The sequence below is a fragment of the Petromyzon marinus genome, chromosome 50 (assembly GCF_048934315.1).
Source record: "Petromyzon marinus isolate PM22_M1 ecotype Great Lakes invasive population chromosome 50, UKy_Petmar_22M1.pri1.0, whole genome shotgun sequence".
NCBI lineage: Eukaryota > Metazoa > Chordata > Hyperoartia > Petromyzontiformes > Petromyzontidae > Petromyzon > Petromyzon marinus.
In genome coordinates, this window is record NC_133716.1 from 8,165,529 (window position 1) to 8,187,187 (window position 21,659).

General features: G+C 45.7%; 1 protein-coding gene across 8 annotated transcripts in view; it reads left to right on the forward strand.

Moving 5' to 3' along the window:
* LOC116953140 (regulator of G-protein signaling 8-like) overlaps positions 1–21,659 on the forward strand; it is a 164,393-nt gene that overhangs the window by 121,501 nt on the left and 21,233 nt on the right. For 4 of the 8 annotated variants that reach the window (XM_032973014.2, XM_032973018.2, XM_032973020.2 and 1 more), the window contains 2 exons: positions 4,236–4,788; positions 7,989–8,260. In XM_032973014.2, coding sequence (XP_032828905.1) covers positions 4,236–4,788; positions 7,989–8,260 — 825 coding nt within the window. The remainder of the gene's footprint in view (positions 1–4,235; positions 4,789–7,988; positions 8,261–21,659) is intronic. The other 4 variants (XM_032973015.2, XM_076074854.1, XM_032973021.2 and 1 more) reach the window with 1 other exon arrangement.

Genomic DNA, 21,659 nt, shown 5'->3' on the forward strand with positions numbered 1-21,659 from the left:
CCTCTTCAGCTGCCACTGTCGACCAAATGTAAGGACAACCTGATTTCCAAATTTAACCTCCTCTCCAACAAAAGACCGGACCCACATACCAAAAAGCTAGACGTTAACCAAGTCGTAATTAATCACAGTAACAGTTCTATTTCCGATGGTCTGAAATCCGTTTTAGCTATAGCGCTAAACTTTGCAGTCACACCTAAACACATACCAGTTAATGATATCATTGCCCAAGTAGACGTGGCTCTCAAGGGCCTGGGTCACATCGCTGCAGATGTAGCAAGATCTGAAATCGCTGCAACCCTCAAAAACGCTAAGATGCCAGCTAGCAACCTCAGCAAAGATGAGCTTTTTGAATTATATAAATTAAAAAAGAGGGATGACATTTTTCTTAGTTCTTTCGGTAAAGTCACGTTGAAGGGAAACAATAAATAATAAAAAATATATAACAATATATATTTATATATAACAATATATATTTTATTATTTTATTGCTTCCCTTCAACGTGACTTTACCGAAAGAACTAAGAATATGAATTACTGCAGTCACGAAAGCTTTAAATCAAAATTTAGGGATGACATTGTCATCCTCTCAGCCGACAAGGGCAATGCCACTGTCATCATGGATAAAATAGAATATAACAAAATTCAAGAATTACTCAACGATGGCAGCTATACAAAAATAAAAAGAGATCCCACCAACAGCCTCGTCATACAAACCAACAAAATCATTTATGATTCAACCGCATTAATTGATCAAACCAAACAGTTCTCGTTGAAACCTTCTGCTGACAGGCCACCAAGATTATACGGCTTACCAAAAATACATAAAGTAGATACACCCCTTCGTCCCATCGTCTGTACTATCAACTCCCCCACCTACAAACTGGCTCATTTTCTGTCTGAAATTCTGCGGCCTTTCACTGGAAAAACCACCTCTGCGGTACAAAATTCTACGCACCTGGTATCGACAATCACGGGTATTTCCCTGTCCCCAGACGATCTGCTTGTCAGTTTTGATGTAGTTTCCTTATTCACCAAGGTTCCTGTACCTGACACCATCACAATCATTGAAGACTTGGTTCATCAAGGACTAAACACTGAGGTACCCCCCTGGTGAGACACTGCTTAACCAATACATACTTCACTTGGAATGGAACTTTCTACAAACAAACCGAGGGCACCCCAATGGGCTCCCCCTATCTCCGGTTGTAGCCAACATTTTCATGGAGAAATTTGAGACTGACGCCATCCAGACTGCCACTCTATGCCCAACCTTAATGAAGAGGTACATGGATGACACTTTTGTCATCTGGCCACATGGCCGGCCTGCTCTAGACCAATTCTTCGACCACATCAATTCCATACACCCAACCATCAGATTTACCATGGAAGCCGAAAAAGATGGCAAGCTACCTGTTTTGGATGTCCTAATAAAAAAGAAACCTGATGGTTCAATGAGCCACTCTGTCTACAGGAAAGCTACCCATACGGATGCTTACCTGAAACCGGATTCCCACCACCATCCATCCCAGAAGAATTCCCTCATCAAGACTCTGCACCATAGAGTCCAATGCATATCCGACCAGGAACATATAGCCAGTGAACTCAAGCACTACACCAAGCTCTTAAGGCTAATGGTTATTCCTACAACACAATCTGCAAAGCTATCACTCCAACCATGAATAAGGACCCTCTTTAGGAGCCTTTCAAAACCATCACTTTACCAAAAAAAAGATCTCCAAAATCTTGAATAAACACAAGATCCAGGTCCGATTCAACACATTACATAAAATCCGTGATGTGGTTCCATCTGTAAAAGATGTGATTCCGGACATACAGTACCCTGGTGTCTACAAACTAAGTTGCTTCTGTGGTAGTAGTTACATTGGAGAAACCAAACGACATGTCTCGGACTGCATTCGTGAACACAAAGCAGACCTGAAACAAGGTAGGACCAACACCTCGGCCGTGGCAGATCACTGTTATAATTCAGTAGGTTCACATGACATTGACTTCTCCAAGACAGATGTTATTTGCAAGCCATCTGGCTACCATAAGAGATTCGTTCATGAGGCTATCCACATATACAAACACAGAGACAATTTCAACCGAGAAGATGGATTCTGGCTTAGCAATCATTGGAAGGATTTGATAAACCATTTCGGGTCTTAATTGATTGATCACGCTTAAGGTGGCTTTCAGACCGCATCCATTATTTTCGTCTCCCCCCTCCTCTTTTCCGAACATAGATGGACTCGTCCATCTGAACAAACTGTCAAATCGCTCTCCGTGGTGCTAACGTTAAAAATAACCGCCACTTTTTTCAAATGTTTTTGTGGTTTTCACACCTGATGATGATTGCTTGTGTTGCAGTCGAAACGTCGTGAGAATTTAATTGTTTAATATTTTTATCATTTTATTGTTTCCCTTCTACGTGACTTTACCGAAAGAACCAAGAATATGAGTCACTGCAGTCACGAAAGCTTTAAATCAAAAGGTGTTAAGATGTGCAAACACCAAATAGAAACCTTTTTGTTTGCATGCTCACCGCAAGTACGTGTGGTTAATATAGACACGATTCCTTGCGAAAAAGTTTTAATTTGGTGTTTGAACATCTTAACACCTCCAGTTTTATTTCCAGAAAGAGTAAAACCTATTCTTATTTTTTTCATACATTGATACTGGCAAAAAAAGGTCCCATGTTACCATTGGTGGTGTAACCATCAACCGCATCAGAACATCAAGCAGGCCAATGCAACTGTGGGCACGCAGCCCAAACTGTGACCTATATTGGAGTACTCCTTGGTTCTTTCGGTAATTTTCTACCTACGTGACTTTACCGAAAGAACCAAAGAGTATGGATTCCTGCACTCACGAAAGCTTCAAATCAAGATAAAATCTCGACTATATTGGAGTGGTTGCGCTCCTTCGACGGAGTAGCAAATCGAGACAAACTTTTCTTTATTCGTCAAGCCCTCTCATGGCTCGCGAACCTCGGCAGTGGCATTGAGCTCCTGGATATATCGTCAGGCACAAAAAATAGAAACGATGCTTTAATAATTTATATATTTCTTGGCATACTATATAGTAATTAAATACGTACAGGCATTTACACAACTCTTTTATGATTAATCGGACATACGTACGCCGCTATTTTGATGTAACATTAAGTACTTTTGCACGCCGTACATCCTTATACTGTTTGCGTTGCACAACGCCAAATAATAGCGACACATAAGAAGATTAGACACATTTACTGTGTATATACAAATGCACACAGTTAAGTTGTCATTTATACTTTCGCTTAAAAATCACAAACCCCGTCGTATAGAATGGCTTTATAAACACGGTCATTGTTCTATGGATGAACTGGCCACCACCACAGCATTGTGGAACGTCCACCTCTGCTTCAGGAGTACGAATAGGCATGAGCACAGCTCTGCACTCGTTTGAGCATCGGATCACTTTGACCCCTTGGGCGAAATTAACTTTCAGAATGCCCTTTCGTTCGGCCTTTAAGTGGGTTGCCTTTAACTCCGTGACCCATTGTAGGCGATGGCTATCCAAGTTGCGACACGAGGTCGTACTTTGTTGCCCGACGACACCTTGCACAAGCCGCAAAGCCGCAGCAATTTGCTCTGAAATGTAAACGCCCTCTCACCGGTGGCCAACTAGTGCAACTGGTTTGACGGGAGAGCGTGACAAAACTTGATATCCATTTTTGCCAAAAGAAAAAAAAAACAGATGATTCTGACTTGCACGCGGATGCGACCGCTGGATTGCGGACAGGGATCGCGCGCCGTACAGTAGGCAGGGATCATTTATCAGTGGCGTCCGAGCTCGGTGGGCTGTGGATATAAATAGGTGGGTCGCGAAAGGCAGTCTCTGTGTTGTAGCGGTACGTGAGTGGTGGTGTTTTATCGTGCTTTGGTTCGTTTTGCGTGATTATTTTCTTTTTGACCGCGGGCTCTTTTTCTCCGAACGGGAGATGTGCATTTCTGGTAATGTGCGGTAACGTTGGAAATCACCAAGAACCGCGCCGATGTTTGAAAATACGCAACGGTGCCTTAGAGGAAAAAAATGCTGAATTGTTTTGAATAAATGCGCGCTTTGCTCATAAAAAAACACATTACAATTACGTAAATAATTTATTTCAAAATTAAGCTAAAATACGAAATGATTAACATTGTGTTCTAAGAATTAACACTACCATTGTATTGCTTGACTTGTCACTTCAGCAGCAGTGGCATCGGAGTACGAGGAAGGGGGCAGTTATTCTCCACGATTCATCGACAATGGAACTCGGAACGCGGCCATCCGACGATCATCAGCATCACCACCAGCACCACCACCGGCACCACGGCCGACATGGCGATGGTGAAACGGACGGTGGTAGCCACGGCTCCGTCTTGCCCGGGGTGTTCCTGGAGATCCCGCCGGCGTCGATGCGCGGCGGCGGGGTGGGCCGTCGATCGCGCTCCGTCGAGGAGCTTGGTCGCTCCGCTCACGAGTCCGAGAGCGACCCGGAGAGCCGAGGGCGCAGCCGGAGCGGCGACGGCGGTGGCAGCAGCAGGAGCAGGAGCAGCAGGAGCAGCAGCGGCGGAAGCAACAGCAGCAGCAGAAGCAACAGCAGCAGCAGCAGCTGCGACCACGACGAGGTGGACACGCCGGATCGGCGCAGGACGAGCGCGAGCGTGGAGGGGCTGTCGAGCGTGACGGTGGAGGTGACGGTGACGCCCTGCGCCGACTTCCCGGCACGCTACGGCGTGCTCGACGTGGACAGCCCGAGAGGTGCTTGCGTGCCTACCGCTCGCCTTAGCCCGTCGCATTTGGGTTCTGCGTCTGGCGGGGAACGTTGCAAGAGTCGACCGCCGTCTGTTGGTTTTGTCGGGTCATTTAATTTTCGGTCGTTTCATTCACCTGCAATTGCACGGTTGGCTCCGTACGATGGGAAAGAATTACAACACATATACATACAATAGATCGGTGGGTTGGATGCAGCTGTGGTATAATGGTCAGCACACTGGAAGTGTGAGCCAGTTGAAGCAATGAGTAAGTTTTAAAAATTCCCCACCCGCCTCTGTAGATGAGTACACCACAGTCGACTGGAAGGCTGCGTGTGGTGGGGAAAAATGTGGGTACTACCACCTCTTCCAAGATGTCTGGTCAAGGTGGAAGAGTAGGCCAAAATACACTTCATCTAGTGCAGTGGCGTGAGCAATTAATTGCAGGGTTACACCTTTACCTTTTGACATGTTTTACACGAGTAATAGTAATTTGGAATTTCCACCACTGGCTCACAGGCACAAACGTGTCTTCATGAACGATCGTTGGGGTGTGTGAAATTCATCTTTGTCGGTGACCCTACATTGAAATTCCAAATGTCTTTGGTGTGGGTCAGTTTATCTTTGTGAAGACCACTGTTGACTTACCCCAAAATGATACCAATTTTATTGAACCCAGAGAGATGATGGGTCAACCTCCAGCTGGTATTAACGTACAATTATGAGCTTTCATAATTTTTACCTGCATTCGAATTTGGGCTTTAGTATATAATATAATAGTTATTTACACAATATATGATGATTATTTTATATAGTATACATCACAGCCCTTTGTCACTCCACCACTTAGTGAAGGTCTCCACATACCACGTAAGTAATGGGTTTATTTGACAATACCTCACGTTGCTAGTCAAGCGTGGGTTGGTGATTTGAGGAGTCGAGACCTTTTCAGATATAACTCGTCACTGATGTTAACAGTGGCCTGGAATCAAACTTAAATTGGCAGCTTTGCAGCGCATGGGGGTAACCACTGCGCGGCCATTTCTCTCACTGTATATATATGGTCAGATATTTAGATTTTATTTTTGACACTGTGGGAATTGAACAGTGATTTTCAATAGGACAATACATTGTATACAATAGAGACACTGGTGACTTAGATACAGTGAGGGAAAAAGTATTTGATCCCCTGCTGATTTTGTACATTTGCCCACTGACAAATAAATGATCAGTCTATAATTTTAATGGTAGGTTTATTTGAACAGTGAGAGACAATAACAACAAGAAAATCCAGAAAAACGCATGTCAAAATGTTATAAATTGATTTTCATTTTAATGAGGGAAATAAGTATTTGACCCCCTCTCAATCAGAAAGATTTCTGGCTCCCAGGTGTCTTTTATACAGGTAACAAGCTGAGATTAGGAGCACACTCTTAAAGGGAGTGCTCCTAATCTCAGCTTGTTACCTGTATAAAAGACCTGTCCACAGACGCAATCAATCAATCAGATTCCAAACTCTCCACCATGGCCAAGACCAAAGAGCTCTCCAAGGATGTCAGGGACAAGATTGTAGACCTACACAAGGCTGGAATGGGCTACAAGACCATTGCCAAGCAGCTTGGTGAGAAGGTGACAACAGTTGGTGCGATTATTCACAAATGGAAGAAACACAAAAGAAAAGTCAATCTCCCTCGGCCTGGGGTTCCATGCAAGATCTCACCTCGTGGAGTTGCAATGATCATGAGAACGGTGAGGAATCAGCCCAGAACTACACGGGAGGATCTTGTCAATGATCTCAAGGCAGCTGGGACGATAGTCACCAAGAAAACAATTGGTAACACACTACGCCGTGAAGGACTGAAATCCTGCAGCGCCCGCAAGGTCCCCCTGCTCAAGAAAGCACATATACATGCCCGTCTGAAGTTTGCCAATGAACATCTGAATGATTCAGAGGACAACTGGGTGAAAGTGTTGTGGTCAGATGAGACCAAAATGAAGCTCTTTGGCATCAACTCAACTCGCTGTGTTTGGAGGAGGAATGCTGCCTATGACCCCAAGAACACCATCCCCACCGTCAAACATGGAGGTGGAAACATTATGCTTTGGGGGTGTTTTTCTGCTAAGGGGACAGGACAACTTCACCGCATCAAAGGGACGATGGACAGGGCCATGTACCGTCAAATCTTGGGTGAGAACCTCCTTCCCTCACCCAGGGCATTGAAAATGGGTCGTGGATGGGTATTCCAGCATGACAATGACCCAAAACACACAGCCAAGGCAACAAAGGAGTGGCTCAAGAAGAAGCACATTAAGGTTCTGGAGTGGCCTAGCCATTCTCCAGACTTTAATCAAATAGAAAATCTGTGGAGGAAGCTGAAGGTTCGAGTTGCCAAACGTCAGCCTCGAAACGTTAATGACTTGGAGAAGATCTGCAAAGAGGAGTGGGACAAAATCCCTCCTGAGATGTGTGCAAACCTGGTGGCCAACTACAAGAAACGTCTGACCTATGTGATTGCCAACAAGGGTTTTACCACCAAGTACTAAGTCATGTTTTGCAGAGGGGTCAAATATTTATTTCCCTCATTAAAATGCAAATCAATGTATAACATTTTTTGACATGCGTTTTTCTGGATTTTGTTGTTGTTATTCTGTCTCTCACTGGTCAAATAAACCTACCATTAAAATTATAGACTGACTATTTCTTTATCAGTGGGCAAACGTACAAAATCAGCAGGGGATCAAATACTTTTTTCCCTCACTGTATGTGGATTTTTCCCCACTGCTTCAGGGCCAAATCTCATGTGAGCACAGAGACACTGAGACATTGACTACACATCTCTTAAAAGCTTCAATTGTTGCTCTCAGGCATGAGTTTAAATCCCAGCTATGGTTGACTCTATTATCCAATAATTTTCCCTCCCATCAGCAACATCGTAGGTTTGTGTGGGTTCTAGTAGCTGTAGAGGAGGTGGTTATCAGTGGTCCGTGCACTGCCATCGTCAACTTTATTTTGATTCCTGTCCATGGCTAACATTGGTGGAGAGTGATATCTGAACAACTCCGAGGCCTCCCCCTAGGGCGAATTCAACCTCAAACGAATACCTGGTGCTGTGTGTAACACATCTTCTCTGGCAAAGGTGGTTGGGGCATCGTTTTGGGCATCGTTTTGGGCATCGTTTGGGGCATCGTTGGGTTTTGTATCCGCAGCGCTGGGTGGAGGTTTCCTGTCCCCGCGTGACGAGGGGTCCCTGCGGCGCCGCACGTACAGCGAGAACAACCTGCTGAGGGACACGCGCACTCCCCCGTCGCCGACGGACGTCTCGGGGAGGCTGGGCTCCTCCGCCCAGCGGGACGACAGCACCACCCGCAGCGACTGGAGCCTCCTCGGCCCGCCCTGGGTGGCCACCGGCACTGCCATCGACAAGAAGAAGACGGCCTCAAACCCCACGCTCTACGCGCCCTTTCTCAAGTTCAAGAAGGTGAGAGAGCCAGGGTGATCCAGAATCAGAATATGTATTTGCACTCGGGGAGTCGGATGAGCTAGACAGCTGTTTATTTTCACAGATGTCCAGTAGGGGCAGGTCAGAAGGTTACAACAACAAACAATACAAAAGGTAAACAAATAACTTGAAAAGAATAAAAAAATGAAAGTCATCTTTTTTTCTTACCAGGTGAAGCCCACTCAGCTATTAGTTTATTTTTCAGAAGCGACCTGGCCACAAATGATAGCTCGACGAAGCGGCTTATCACGTGGACATTTATAGCAGCAAAATAATCTCAATGTTTCGATAATGCGGAATGGAAAAGCCGGGGGACACGGGATAAAAAATCCACGCGGCCACGGAGAGAACACGCAAACTCCACATATAGAACAGGCATAATAGAGTTGACCATAGGGTCGCGATCGAACCCCTGACCTCCTGCATGCCGACCTCCTGTTAAGCCGCAGCTGTCGAGGGGTCTAGAGCCGCGCACCCCGTTCAGAGTTATCTTCCCTCTCGCTGTTACTGCGGCTGTGAGTCACGAGCCACCTGCTCTCAAGGAAGGGGTGATTCAATATCCACGCCCCCCTCCGCCTGCACGCTCCCAAACGCGAACTCACTCCCTGCAAATAGTTTATTTATTGATATTTACCAAAGAAAAAATATAATTAAGGAGCTATTTAATACGTTTTACGTTTTTGACAGTCACCGCACCCGCCCACCCTCCCCCCATTGTAGAGTTTGTAGAGCCACCTCTGAGTCTAATCAGCGGCCTGGAGAATATTTCTGCATGCGGCACACCACATCGAGTATACGTCAATGGCTATAGCTACCAGTCACGTGATATCTACTCCAATCTGTCAGCACAATCGCTGAAAACTCTTTGACGTAGAATCCAAGTCACATGAAGCCAGGCTTGGCAGTGTACACCAACAAACTCGCTTGGTGAATGTGGCGAGTGTGTGTTTTTTTGGAGAAAAGAGTTGGTAGATTGTGCAGATTTGTGAAACTCGCACTGGGATCTAAGGTGACCAGTTGGAAGCAGTGTAGCTGATGAGTTCCTGAGCCGATCTCTGCGAACTTTTCAGTCTAACCTCTCGTGTTCATGGGTTTATCTGTGTGCTCTGGTTTCCTCACACACACAAACCACTCCTTGAAATGGAATTTGTCAAATATCCCAAAGTAGGACCCTCTTGAAAGATACGCTTGCAGATAAAAAAAAAATATGACTCTTTAAACCAGTTTAATTGCCAATGCGTGAAAACAAAAAAAACTACCACATTTAATCTACAGAGATCCTGCTGTGGTGTAATGTTTACCAAGGAGGCTCTGCACAGGCCATTATTTGTAAATGTACTGCTGTATATTAAACAAACTCTGTGTAATAATGCATTTTAATGTATTTTGGAAAGGGGGGGTCGCCTTACACATGTATTTCAACAGTGAATACCAGATTTTAAATTTGTGCATCCCTTCGCGTTGCCGTGGTGTGATGCCGTTAGCACCGGACTTGCAGTCCAGAGGTCGTCGGTTCGATCTCCCGACCACGGCGGTGAAGACGACGGGAGGAGTTTTTTTGTTTGTTAAAACCGTCCACCTCGAGTCCACCCAGCGGTGTGCATACCACGATTAGTAGAAACGGCAAGACGCATGCGGTGGGGTCAATTGTAGGTACTCCCGTTTCTCCCAAGATGTCGTTCCAGCGTGGATGAGTAGGCTAAAATACCCTCCAGAGGGGCTCTCTAAAGACACTCTTACGTGAAGGCCCTTCTGGCGTGAGCAAGTAATTGTAGGGCTGCACCGTAACCTTTGCAAACAGCCAGCCACCAGCTTTTTTCGAATCAAATTATCCCAGTAGCGTTTATTTAATCGAGCCAAACCCTGGACCGGTTTCAACGTCCCTGGGTTTCATCAGCAGGGTCTAGCCTGTCAAACTAATGCTACTGAAATGGAATGCCTATTGATGGACAAAGTTTAAACACCCTCCCGTACCTGTTTATCTGTATGTTTATCGCGATCCATAATTTTCCTGCCCTGCGCATAATTCATTGGAACGTTTTTGGGCTATTGGTTAACCGCTCTTATTTACATGGTATCTGCAGCAGATATTTGAAATGCTTTGCGAAGGGGTGTCCATTTAAGGCAGAGTGACAAACAGCACCGTTTATACGCTGCGCGCCGCAACTTAACGGCTGCGTGTTTCACCCGCGCGCCAAAGTGACTATTTCAGCGGCGGCGTACATTCTTCGCGTCTTGGAACAGAAACGAGATAAGGCATGATGCCATTGAACGGTGGCACGCCCGGTGCCAACTTGACCTGATGGGAGTTCCACGCGCGATGACGCAGTGGCAACCTGGGTTCGGTTCCTCAACTCGCGCAGCCATTCTGTGTGGGAGTTTGTGTGTGTTCTCCCCCTGTTCTGTACGACTTTCCTCCAGGTTCTGTGGTTTCCTCTCATAGCTAGTACAGGTAGTCCTCTACTTACGATGGAGATGCGTTACGACGACCCCATCGAAAGTAAAAAATATCGTAAGTCGAAGATGGCCTAGCCTACCTAGGAGTCTTAAAGAATGGTGATAATTGAACAAAACAGAGCAATTTACAGCACCGTACTGTATAAACTATATACTGTATGTATTTATTAATTACAATACTGTATTGCACGGTGAAATGTAAAGTAAAAAAACAAGGTACAGTACACACGCTAACACCGAGATAACTTAACTCCGTCGACCGCTGGCGAGAGTGAGGCCTCACCACACAAGGCGGGAGATGCGTACATCCCGGCAGCGTCCCAAACGTACAAGTATCGTGCCTCGTACGCTGCTGCGTTTGCCTGCCGCGCGAAATGTAAAATATTTTACATTTTTTTCGTATCGCTAACGCCATCGTAAGATCGAAATATCATAAGTCGGACCATCGTTAAACGGGGACTATCCGTATATATGCAATGGCCATTAGCCAAATATCCCAATGCTGAAGCATGACCTGCAAATTACAGTACTCAATTGGCATGACAGCAAACGTTGGCCCCTTATTACAAAACACTTGGCAGTACCCTCCTAAAGAAGGGTCTTGAGACTCAGTGAGGATGTCCTGGGTAAAAAACGAGTGAAACTCCACAGGGAGAAATCAGTGGCCTCACATGGATATACATATAGGCAGCCTCGAGTTTCTTGATGGGTCACGGGAGCCCATTGCGTGCAACTTGTATGAATCGATAGAAAGCAAATTGTGACAAACCTAATTTGCAGTGTGTATCGCGGACGTAGGAATCAATATTAATAAATAGATGTGTCGCTAAAGAAGCATAAAAAAGCATGAGTAAATAAGAATGTGTATTTGCAGCTATGCTGAGATTGTTTGAAGATAAGCACCAGAATACAATTTAGAATAAAGAGTCAAACCACGGAGGTTCGCTTTCACGGCAGTTGTCCACGACAGAGTTGCAGCCAAAGTAGGGGACACGCCCGAGATGACGTTCGTGGCAGAGATATCACAGGACCGTGAGAGATGTATGTATGCTTGTTGAATTTCTTTCGCACCATACGTAGCCAACCGTTGCTAAGCGGAGTTGCAGAATAGCGACAGCTTGGGGAGCATTTCATCTGGCCGAGGATAGATCATGGCTGATAATAATAATCGTTATAATAGCTGAAGCAAAGGCTGTGCTTATCGTGGTAGTATATTGGCCAAGTCGATCTGGGGGCTTGTTCACATGAGCTGAATATTAACGAGATCGACGCATTAATTTGGGGCAGTTGTGGGGGACATGTTTAATGTTTAATACAAACGAAAACAACCCACGTTGTTCTTGAAATAGGGAGAGGCTGCTGGTGTAACATGATTCAATTTCTCTTGAAATTCTTCCACACTAGCCTAGGCCAGCGACATTGCGGGGTGGCTCGGACATTACAGGGCGGCAGTGGATTCTTGACTCTCTCGCTCTGTGGAGTTCTGAGCATCTTTTACCTACTCGAAAGAGTGAGGTTTTTTATTTTTACGGGCACTCCTAAATCCCCTCCCAAAAAACTAATTCGTGGAAATGTTTTTCCACGCACCACCCCCCCCCCCCAATGCAGCAGGACCCTCATAAAAAACACGTGTCTTCAGACTCTTGCGTGGTGGGGTCTCTAGACATACTTGGTTCATGGGTAAAAGTGTAAAGCAGACATGGGCAAAGTACGGCCCCCGGGCCGTATACGGCCCGTTGGGCTTTTTAATCCGGCCCGCCGAACTTGTCTAAATATTATTATTAAATTAAGATTTTCCCCTTCTGTAATGCCCCCATTTCCCCATTAGATGGCACACTTTGACCGGGAGTTACAATATGTTTTTGTATTGTTCATGTTCATGCAATTTGTTAAATTGCCTTGCATATAAATGCTTTGCTACCTGTTAAACGCCAAATCCTTTCATGTAATGATTTTTAACACGTCATTTATATTAGTTCACACAAACACTCCATCCATCTGTTCCTGGCCCGGCCCCTCTGTCAAATTTTAGAACCCATTGTTGGCCCGCGATTCAAAAAATTTGCCCACCCCTGGTGTAAAGGCACAGCCCTGGCATTTCTTGCTCACACCACTGCTGGTGGAAGGGCCTCCAACTAGAGGGAACTTTAGAGAGCCCCTCTCAAGAGCGCTTTGGCCTACTCTTCCACCCTGGCCAGATGTACCCACAACTTTATCCCACCGCACTTGACCTGCCGATCAGCTATACTGCTGGGTGGACAAGAGGCAGTAAGATGCAATAAACCTGCCCGATCCCTTTAACCGCCGTGCCTCGAGACGAAATGGAACCTGCAACCTCTGGATTTGCAAGTCCAGCGTGTTAACCGTCACGCCACAGCAGCGCCCTTGGCAACATAATCACCGCAGGGTATCGTCGGGGTGTCGTGCTTGAAACGGCAGCAGAACACGTGCGCTTACTTTGGCGAAGAAGACGCGAACTTAATGTTGGCGGGTTGGAGAATCGTCGGGCAAGTTTGTGTGTAGGACACACGTGAAAGCGCGAGGTGGTGCAACAAATAACACGGATTTATTTGCACATCGCCGTCACACGTTGCGAAATGCAGCCCCCACCACAGTCTTTATATAGCCGCCACCTGGCCGCAACGAACAGCGTTTCCCATAGGATTGCAAGGGTTTTTTGTTTGTTTGTTTGTTTGAACTAAAACTCGTTGGCACACGATGCAACGTTAGGTGGCAATCAATTTGTGCCCCCTCAGCATTTGTCACGCTGCGAAGTGAATGCGGTGGGTGCGCTCAACTCTGTTTTCTTTTGAGGAAGATTGCCAATCATGTTGTCACTTCAGGCTCGCAATTAACACCAGCATGTCGAAAACGATTAATATATCCATGGACTAACATCAGCGAGATAGACCACTGGTTTCCTAGAATATTTTTTTACTCGTCACGTGAATATGAATTTACGTGCACATTTTTTATGTTTTATTTTGTTTACCTTTGGATGGTCTATTACTAAGCATCTACTACTGTATTGGGTCACTGTCCATATGTCGATTTAAGATGGCTTAGCTAGAAACAATCTTAAAACGAATTGTCCAGCGGGGCCCCATGGTATATATGGTGGATAATGCAGTGTCTCAACTATTATTAACTAAATCTCTCTGGCCTCTCTGTCTCTCTACTATGAGCAAGAGTCATTGCCCAACACAAACCGATTATTACTTATTTTTTCCTCTTCAGGCCAGCATAATTGATTAATTGGTTGTTTTTGTTTCCTATTTGCTTGAAAAATCCACCAACAATATTTTTGCCTGGGAAAATGTAACAATTGCAGATCGTTCGACACGCAGATTTGCCCTTTAAACACGGGCGATAGACCTCGCTTACAAATCGCACGCAAATAAGTTCATACAGTCAGTGCATTCTGGAAAATGTACAATGTAATTTTTGTACCTAATTTCATCATGACTTAACGTAATACTACAATATGCCGCAAGGGCTTGACTGTAATTTAATTACAGATAAAAGAGATGGCATTCATTGGCTGTTAAGCCGATTTGCATCAAAGCTTGTGTCATCACGGTACAGTCAGGGTACATTTCTGTGCTGACTGTCGGGAAAGCCATTGGGAGTAACAGAGCAAGAGCTCAGAGCAAGATGAGTATTTTAAAGTACCAAGCCAAGGTGAATTATTGCTCAAATGATCATTGAAGCAGTACACAATATCCTGTTTAAAGTCCTGTACCGGTGATGGAAGTACCACATTGCTATGGCGAGGGCATGTCTATCCATAGGACAACCACCGTTGACTTCCCCACATAGTGGTACCCTTTTTATAGACCCTGAAGGGATGATGGGCTGGGTCAACCCCAGACCAGGATTTGAACGCGCAGCCTTCTGATTGCGAGCCACTCTACAACCGCTGAGCCACCTGACCGGATACAATAAATACATCCAGTGAGGTCTCCTTACATATGGACTTGGTGAATGTGACGTGAGTAATGCACTTTAATGGATCACTGCCGGCCACACTGAAAGCCCGTCATGTGCATCGCATGCTCATAAATGTTGGTCTGGAAAATTTGCTCTTGGAAGATAATGGCAACCTACGTGTGTGAAATGACATTAATAAAATATAAGGAGAGTTAAGTGGCAATATCCGTTCCCTGTTCATAAAAGTCATGCAATATTTGTCAGGATTTCTCAGAGAGCTCAACACTATGCCAGAGCATTAAACCAGCATTGCTGAACTCCAGGGTTTGCATCCAGGCTGCCATCTGTGATTAAATCGAATTCTCAAGTCTAGTGAATTGGTGGTGTCAGTCAGTCTCCGTTTAATTACTCAAGTGTTCTAAAACCCCAGTCGGTCAGCAACAAATAACACGATTGAAGTTGTGATAGACTCCTTCAATTGAGCAAGGTTATAATAAGAATTTAGAAAAAAAAAGATACGATGAGAGGGAATTCCAAAGTGTGAGGGAAGAAGCAGGAAGAGAAGTGTTGTGGCCTGCAGTGTGGTGAGCGAGCGGGTTGAGTGAGTGGATCGGCGAGTTAGTGACTGGGCGAGTGTGTCGTTGTGGCCAGCAGGGTGGTGGCTGACAAAGTGTGGATGAAATGAAACAGTGAGAGTGTGGGAGGCCGAGTTCTCAACGTGAGTGGAGCAATCATTTAGCAATTTTCATGGGGAACAGTATCCGTGGTAGAAGTGATAGAAGAGTGATAGGGAGCCAACTGAGCACTGGTCTGTAAGTGGCTGGAGTGAGTCGGTGAGCGTTGTTTCATCAACCAACTGGACCGCTTTCAGTTGAAACTATGGCATAAATATACATATTTAAAGAATTGCGTTGTCACTATTTTAAATATTTATTGCGTAAGGTTTAATATGTTCGTTTTGATTGCCACATCTTGTACACTCTTTGTAGAGTATTAAAAAAACGTGTGCCACCTCGGCTGCTCATGGCATTCCGAAGTAGCGACGTGATGTCATTTTCAGAGCCGGTTCCCTAAGACAGGGTTTATGTACGTGTATACGTTGAACTTATTTCGCACCGTATATAGCCAACCGTGCTAATCGGAGACCTATTCATTGTGAGCGGTGACACGGTCACCCAGCTGTAGCACGTTCGCCGCTCGGTGCAGACGTTCTCGGTTCGAATCAAGCTGCCACCCTGGTTATTACTGCGCTTGTAATAACCACGATAATGCTACACGCCACCTGTCTGGACGTAGAATTATCCTTTGACGGAATTCGCAAGAGTGGACCGTTGTGTGCCGGTTTAAGGTGTCCAAATATAACAAAATTCGAAAATTACACCGCAAATTACTCCATTGGGATTGTACATACAGCGGTCATCGCCCCGCTACTGTCAGATTAATGACTCCAGGTCACTTGTGCAAGGTAGACTATTTGAAAAATACATTTTTTACCAGGTAAAGCCACAGCGATATTTTGCTCTTTTTAAGAAGCGGCTGGGTAACAGGCGATGACAAAACACTACAAGTGTTGAATAAGTTCAATAGTTGTTCCCCGAGTTCTGTGGCAACGCTCGCCCGTGAAGCACCGCGGTAGACCTGCTCATCGCCGGTGACGGTGCTCCTCAGCCGTGAGTGCACCCGACTGGGACAGCTTTCGAAATGCCACAAGAAGCAAAGAGAGAAAAACCGCACGCACGCACGCACGGAATTCCACGGTGCTCTCCGTTTATCCCCGGGAGCTTGCGATGAGCGGTGACTCGGTTGCGTTCCACGCCGCGCCAACGGCATCACGTCGTTGCGTCGTGTGATGTCCGGAGATTATGTAACGTGTGATGACCTCCTCTCGTGATGACCTCCTCTCGTGATGTCACTCGGTGACGATATCGTAGCCGTTGGCTCGCAAGGCTTTGCTTAGTGCAGGTGTTTGTCACTGAGTTTTGAGCAAACCATTTCATTGCTTTTGGCCACTTTTCTTTACAAATCCCTAATAGCGGCGCAACTTTATCTATAAACGTTTGCTTGTGTTGGGACATCTTTAAGAGAGTTATTGCACAACCCCGACCAGCGCCCCCCCCTCCAACCCTCTCCAGACAAACCCAGAAGGACAGGGCTTAATGCATCCAAGACTTCAACATTCGTTGGAAATCGTGCAAACAAAAAAAAACACACAGTTGACATCTTTCACAGTGGTACCGTGCACGTTGTCAATCCAAGAATAATGATCACGATGACAATGATCTGAGTCTTGGAATTTGTAACATTCCGATATTTCGGCGAGCCCTCTGCCACTGCGCTACCCCGGCCGGGTGTTTAATCTCGAGTTCCGTCATCGTGTTGTTATTGAAAGATGATTGTCATTCCACTTATAAGTCAAGAACTAAAAAGAGCACAGGAATGTGCAACACACCAAAAAAAAATCTGCAAAATTCATTGACATTTGAAGAGGACCTCCCCTGGCCTGCAGATTGCGTAAAAAAATGTTTTGAAGCACTTAGTTGTGATTGCTCACTTGAAAGACCTGTTGACGGATGGCTGAATGACACGTTTCACACCATCATAATGTTGATAAATGAATCATTCATAACACTTTGTTAATCTCATGCTGAATGTCGGCTTCCCCGCGCTGTCAGTCACGTGGGCTCTTTGATCATACATCATCCCTGCTGGTCAGCGCCGATTCGCGAAGGGAGGAAGGTGGCCAGGATTTGTCTGGAACTTCTGTCACTGCTGATGTAGCCGTGGCCGGGAGTCGAACTCAAGCCACCACGTTCATAGCACAGCATGCTAACTGCTATACCACTTCTACCCCCCCCCACCCCGCATCGCCATAATTCTATGGGTTTATTGAAACGTGTTTTGGTTTACCCACTGGTATGATCAGGCCACTACTGCTTTTGACGACGACGACGATTCCACTTTTAACTGGAAATCCCCAAGTGGCACGAGGATGACCCCCTGGGTACGCGGTTGCCTCCCTGTCAACTCGCCCGTGGTGACAAGACGATGCCTGAGGCTCCGCCCAGGCCATTGCTCGTAAATTTTACTCCGTGTATTAAACAAACGTTGTGTAGCAATGCATTTGAATGTACTTAGGAATTGGGGACCGCCTTTACCCATGTTGTTCCAACGGTGAATGCCAGATTTTAATTCGGCGCATCCGTTTGCATTGTAATGTCGTCAGCACTGGACTTGATATCCAGAGGTCGCCGGTTCCATCTCCCGAGCGCGGCAGTTGAAACGACGGACGGAGTTTGTTAAACCTGCCACCTCTCATCCGCCCAGCGATGTAAATCGGTGTGCCGCATTGAGTATATCGCAGGACGCGTGCAGTGGGGTTAAGTGTGGGTACGCCCACCTCTTCTTCAAAGACATCCGACCAGCATGGAAGAGCGGCCCGAATTATCTTCCAGAGTTGCTCGAGTGAGTTCCCTCCGGCATGAGCAAGACATTTTACGTTTTTCCAGTGTGGAAACGCACACCAACTACAAAATAGTGGTGTCCCTTCTGTCATTGGCGGCATAAGCAAGATACTGCAAGGACTGTACCTTGAACTTTTACAGTACATACATATATAGAAAAACACTGCTTCGTAATGGAATTGTGTTGCATTGCGTAAGAAGAGGATGGATTTTCCCATGTGTTTCAGCAGCAGATTTAATTTGCGTTTTCCATTCTAACCAAAGACACGAATGCACATTTCTTTGGGGGTTCTCATGCATGGCCAGGACAGTGCAAGCATTCGCACAGAGCTTGTGTTTTTTTTTAATGACCATCGCCTGTGGGCTGTAAGGCACAGACATATAAACCGCAAGCTTTTGTAAATGCCTTAATAATAATAATAGTCGTAGTAATAATTGAGCACATTCGGTTTTAGTGCCATTCTTATACCGCAAGGCTATCATGACGGTGCCCAGTTTCAACGGACACAGTCTGCAATAATTTGATGGTCGGGGGGCGGGGGGGCGGTGTTGCCATAAGTAATCCAAATAAAGGAATTTGCAAGTAATTTTTACATTATTGCACCGTGACTCTAGCATGCAAGGGTCTACTTTCCCTTCGCGAATGACGTCACGGGACCTGCAAGGTCCACCGTGAAGCGGACGAGCCGCGTCACACGCACGGCTGATGCGCCTGCAGTGTTAACCAGGGTGGCCTGTTCGCTTCCAACGACGAACCTCTTCAACAAGTGACAAACGCGCTGCCACTGAGCCATGTCACCGCGCCGTCGGCGCCTCCGATGAGCGCGGTTGGCTGCGTGCGGTGCGAAAGAAGTTCAACAGACATAGGGTACAAGATGCGTGGCCGATTTTTTTTATTTTTCCCCCGCAAAGCATCAACCAACCGCGCACGTGTCTGTGCCAGTGCCATGTGTGAAGGCGTTGTAAGTAAATGTGATCATTTGTTTTCGGCAGTACATTTACACGTCGATTATTTTCACATGAGATGGGAGATTAACATCAACCGTCCACGGCCTGGGTTAGTAACGCATCGTCTGCTGGCATTTACAAGTATGCGACATCGCCCACATTTTGTTAAAATGTCAGCTCACAAAGATAGCTTTGAGAGAGCAACGATGGGACATTTTGTGCTTTGTGGTTTTGAGAAATGCTATGAGGAACTTCCATTGTGCTTCACGCAATGGTAGTAAATGCTAATGTCATCGGAAAAACTGCAGTTTTAAAAATAGTTGCTCAAAGTTTCTGGTTATTTTGCTGTTGCATGCATTGTGCGGTGACATTTCATGGCTGCACATGGGTATTTTGGTCTTTCATGTAACAGGATGTCATCCATGGAAAGCTACTTTTTGTGCGCCAGTGAATGGGTAAAAATCACACGCACAAATAACACAACCCTCTCACTCAAAGAAGCGTGCAAGAAATAAATATAGAAACATCTCAGGTGTTTTATTGTGTCCCTCTCACGATTGTTTTTCATATGGTCATGACTTTAGAAAGATATATTTTAGTCACGGGGGCTAATTATCATAAAAGCGAATTAAACGTTGGATTTGATCCATGTGTTCTCTTCTCACGCCAAAAACTCCATCGCATCTCAATAACCAATGTGGTGAACATTTTGTGGCGTTACTATGCAGTGGAACACAAAAATGTTACATGCTGGACACCCAACAAAAATGTATGATTACATTTTTAGTTATTTTTCTTTCCGGAGGAGAACCACTTTACAGTCTATGGTAATGCCATAAAATTCTTCGAAACAAACTCCAAATGTGTGAATTCCTTCCAGACAAGTCAATAAAGAGGAGATGTTCTGTTTTATGAGCCACTTAAAATGTAGAGTCAATAAAAAAACACAACGTTGCCCAGCCCATACTTGTCAGTCGCCCCCCCCCCCCCCCCCCGCATACGAGCTGAGGGCATTCCGGCTCCTATCCAGCTCCTGTACTCTTGCCCAGGACATTTGAGTACGAAACAAAGCAATGTCAGAGGTGGCCAGGTACCCCAGCAATCAGATAACTGCACTGCCACCACCTGGTTTAGAATCTGCTTCAGCCATCCACTGATTAAAACCGGGTCCTCGAGTGTTGTGAGTTGGTGCGCGGCAGTGATGAGGTATCTGTCGATATCCTCTCTGATGTAGGGAATCCAGGCCAGCCCACTATGCCAGATGGGTCCAGAAAATTCAGCTGCAACCCAAATTCGTGGCCAACATGAATTGAAAAACAAGAAACACACACAACTGGGATGGGACATTGAGTTCAAACCCAGTGTTACGTGTCTGATAGGGGCGCCACGGTGGCGAGATGTTAACTACCTCGCCAGGTATGCAGGTGCGTGTCAGTTCGATCACAAACCCCGACGCCTGTATATTTGCAGTTTGCATGTTCTCCCCGTGGTCACGTAGATTTTTCTTCGGATCCTCTGGTTTTTTTCTCGCCACAATTAGAAACGTGCGTTTAGAGTATTTGGCGCTATAAATGTCCACATCATAAGCCACTTCGTTTGGGTATAATTTGTGGCCAGGTCGCTTCTGAAATAGAGATATATATTGCTCAGTAGTCCTTACCTGGTAAAATAAAAAGGTTTAGTTTAGACTGGGGAAAACACCCCTTCATCGTTAAATTTGACTTCATTTGGCAAAATTCCAGTTCTGAGATGGAAAAAGACGTCGGTATTACTGTCATGCTGCAAATATGTGCCTGTGGTGGGTGCGGAAAATCATGACCCCTAGTGTGTGGACAAAGAAAAACACTTGAAGAGGTGTCAGAAGAAACTGCGATCGATCCTTTCTGCCACATCCATCAATGTGCGCCTGGCATTTGGGAGAAAACCGGAGTGCCCAGAGAAAACCGACAAGGGAATGCCACTTTAAGCTCCTGACAGTTAGGTCTGGCCCACTGCGGTTCTGCCATCTCCCGGTCACCTCGCAGCCCAAGGCTACAACGTTTTGGTATTTCCAGGCTGTGTACCATCCAAATGCTAACTAGGCCCAAGCCTGCCTAACTTCCAAGATCAGAAGCTAAGCAGCGTCGTTACGAGCAAATGTCTATGAAAGACCCTTGAAGGATATTGATATTACTTATATTTATACTCTTGTGTAAGCGTACAACTTTATTTATCTGTGATGAACGCTGCACTTTCCGTCGTTTTCATGCAGGGGGGCGCTGCAAATCTACGCGCCCCCTGCATGAACGACGGAGGCGCAGGGACAGACGTTCGATTACCTTGGAATCGATCTGCAGACGGCGGTCTTCTCGCACGGCCAGCAGCTCCACGTCGCCTTATCTCGATCCCGCAATCTTAAACAGGTGAAAGTCCGCATCGAACCGAACCCCCAGCAAGGCCATCTACTTAACGACGAGGGAAAATTCACACGAAATTTCGTTTTGAATGAAGTCTTCCAGATGTAAAGTGATATAAGCTTTTAATGAAGAAATACAATTATCTAATTCAAAACACAATACAATTCAAAGATGTTTCATTTTAAT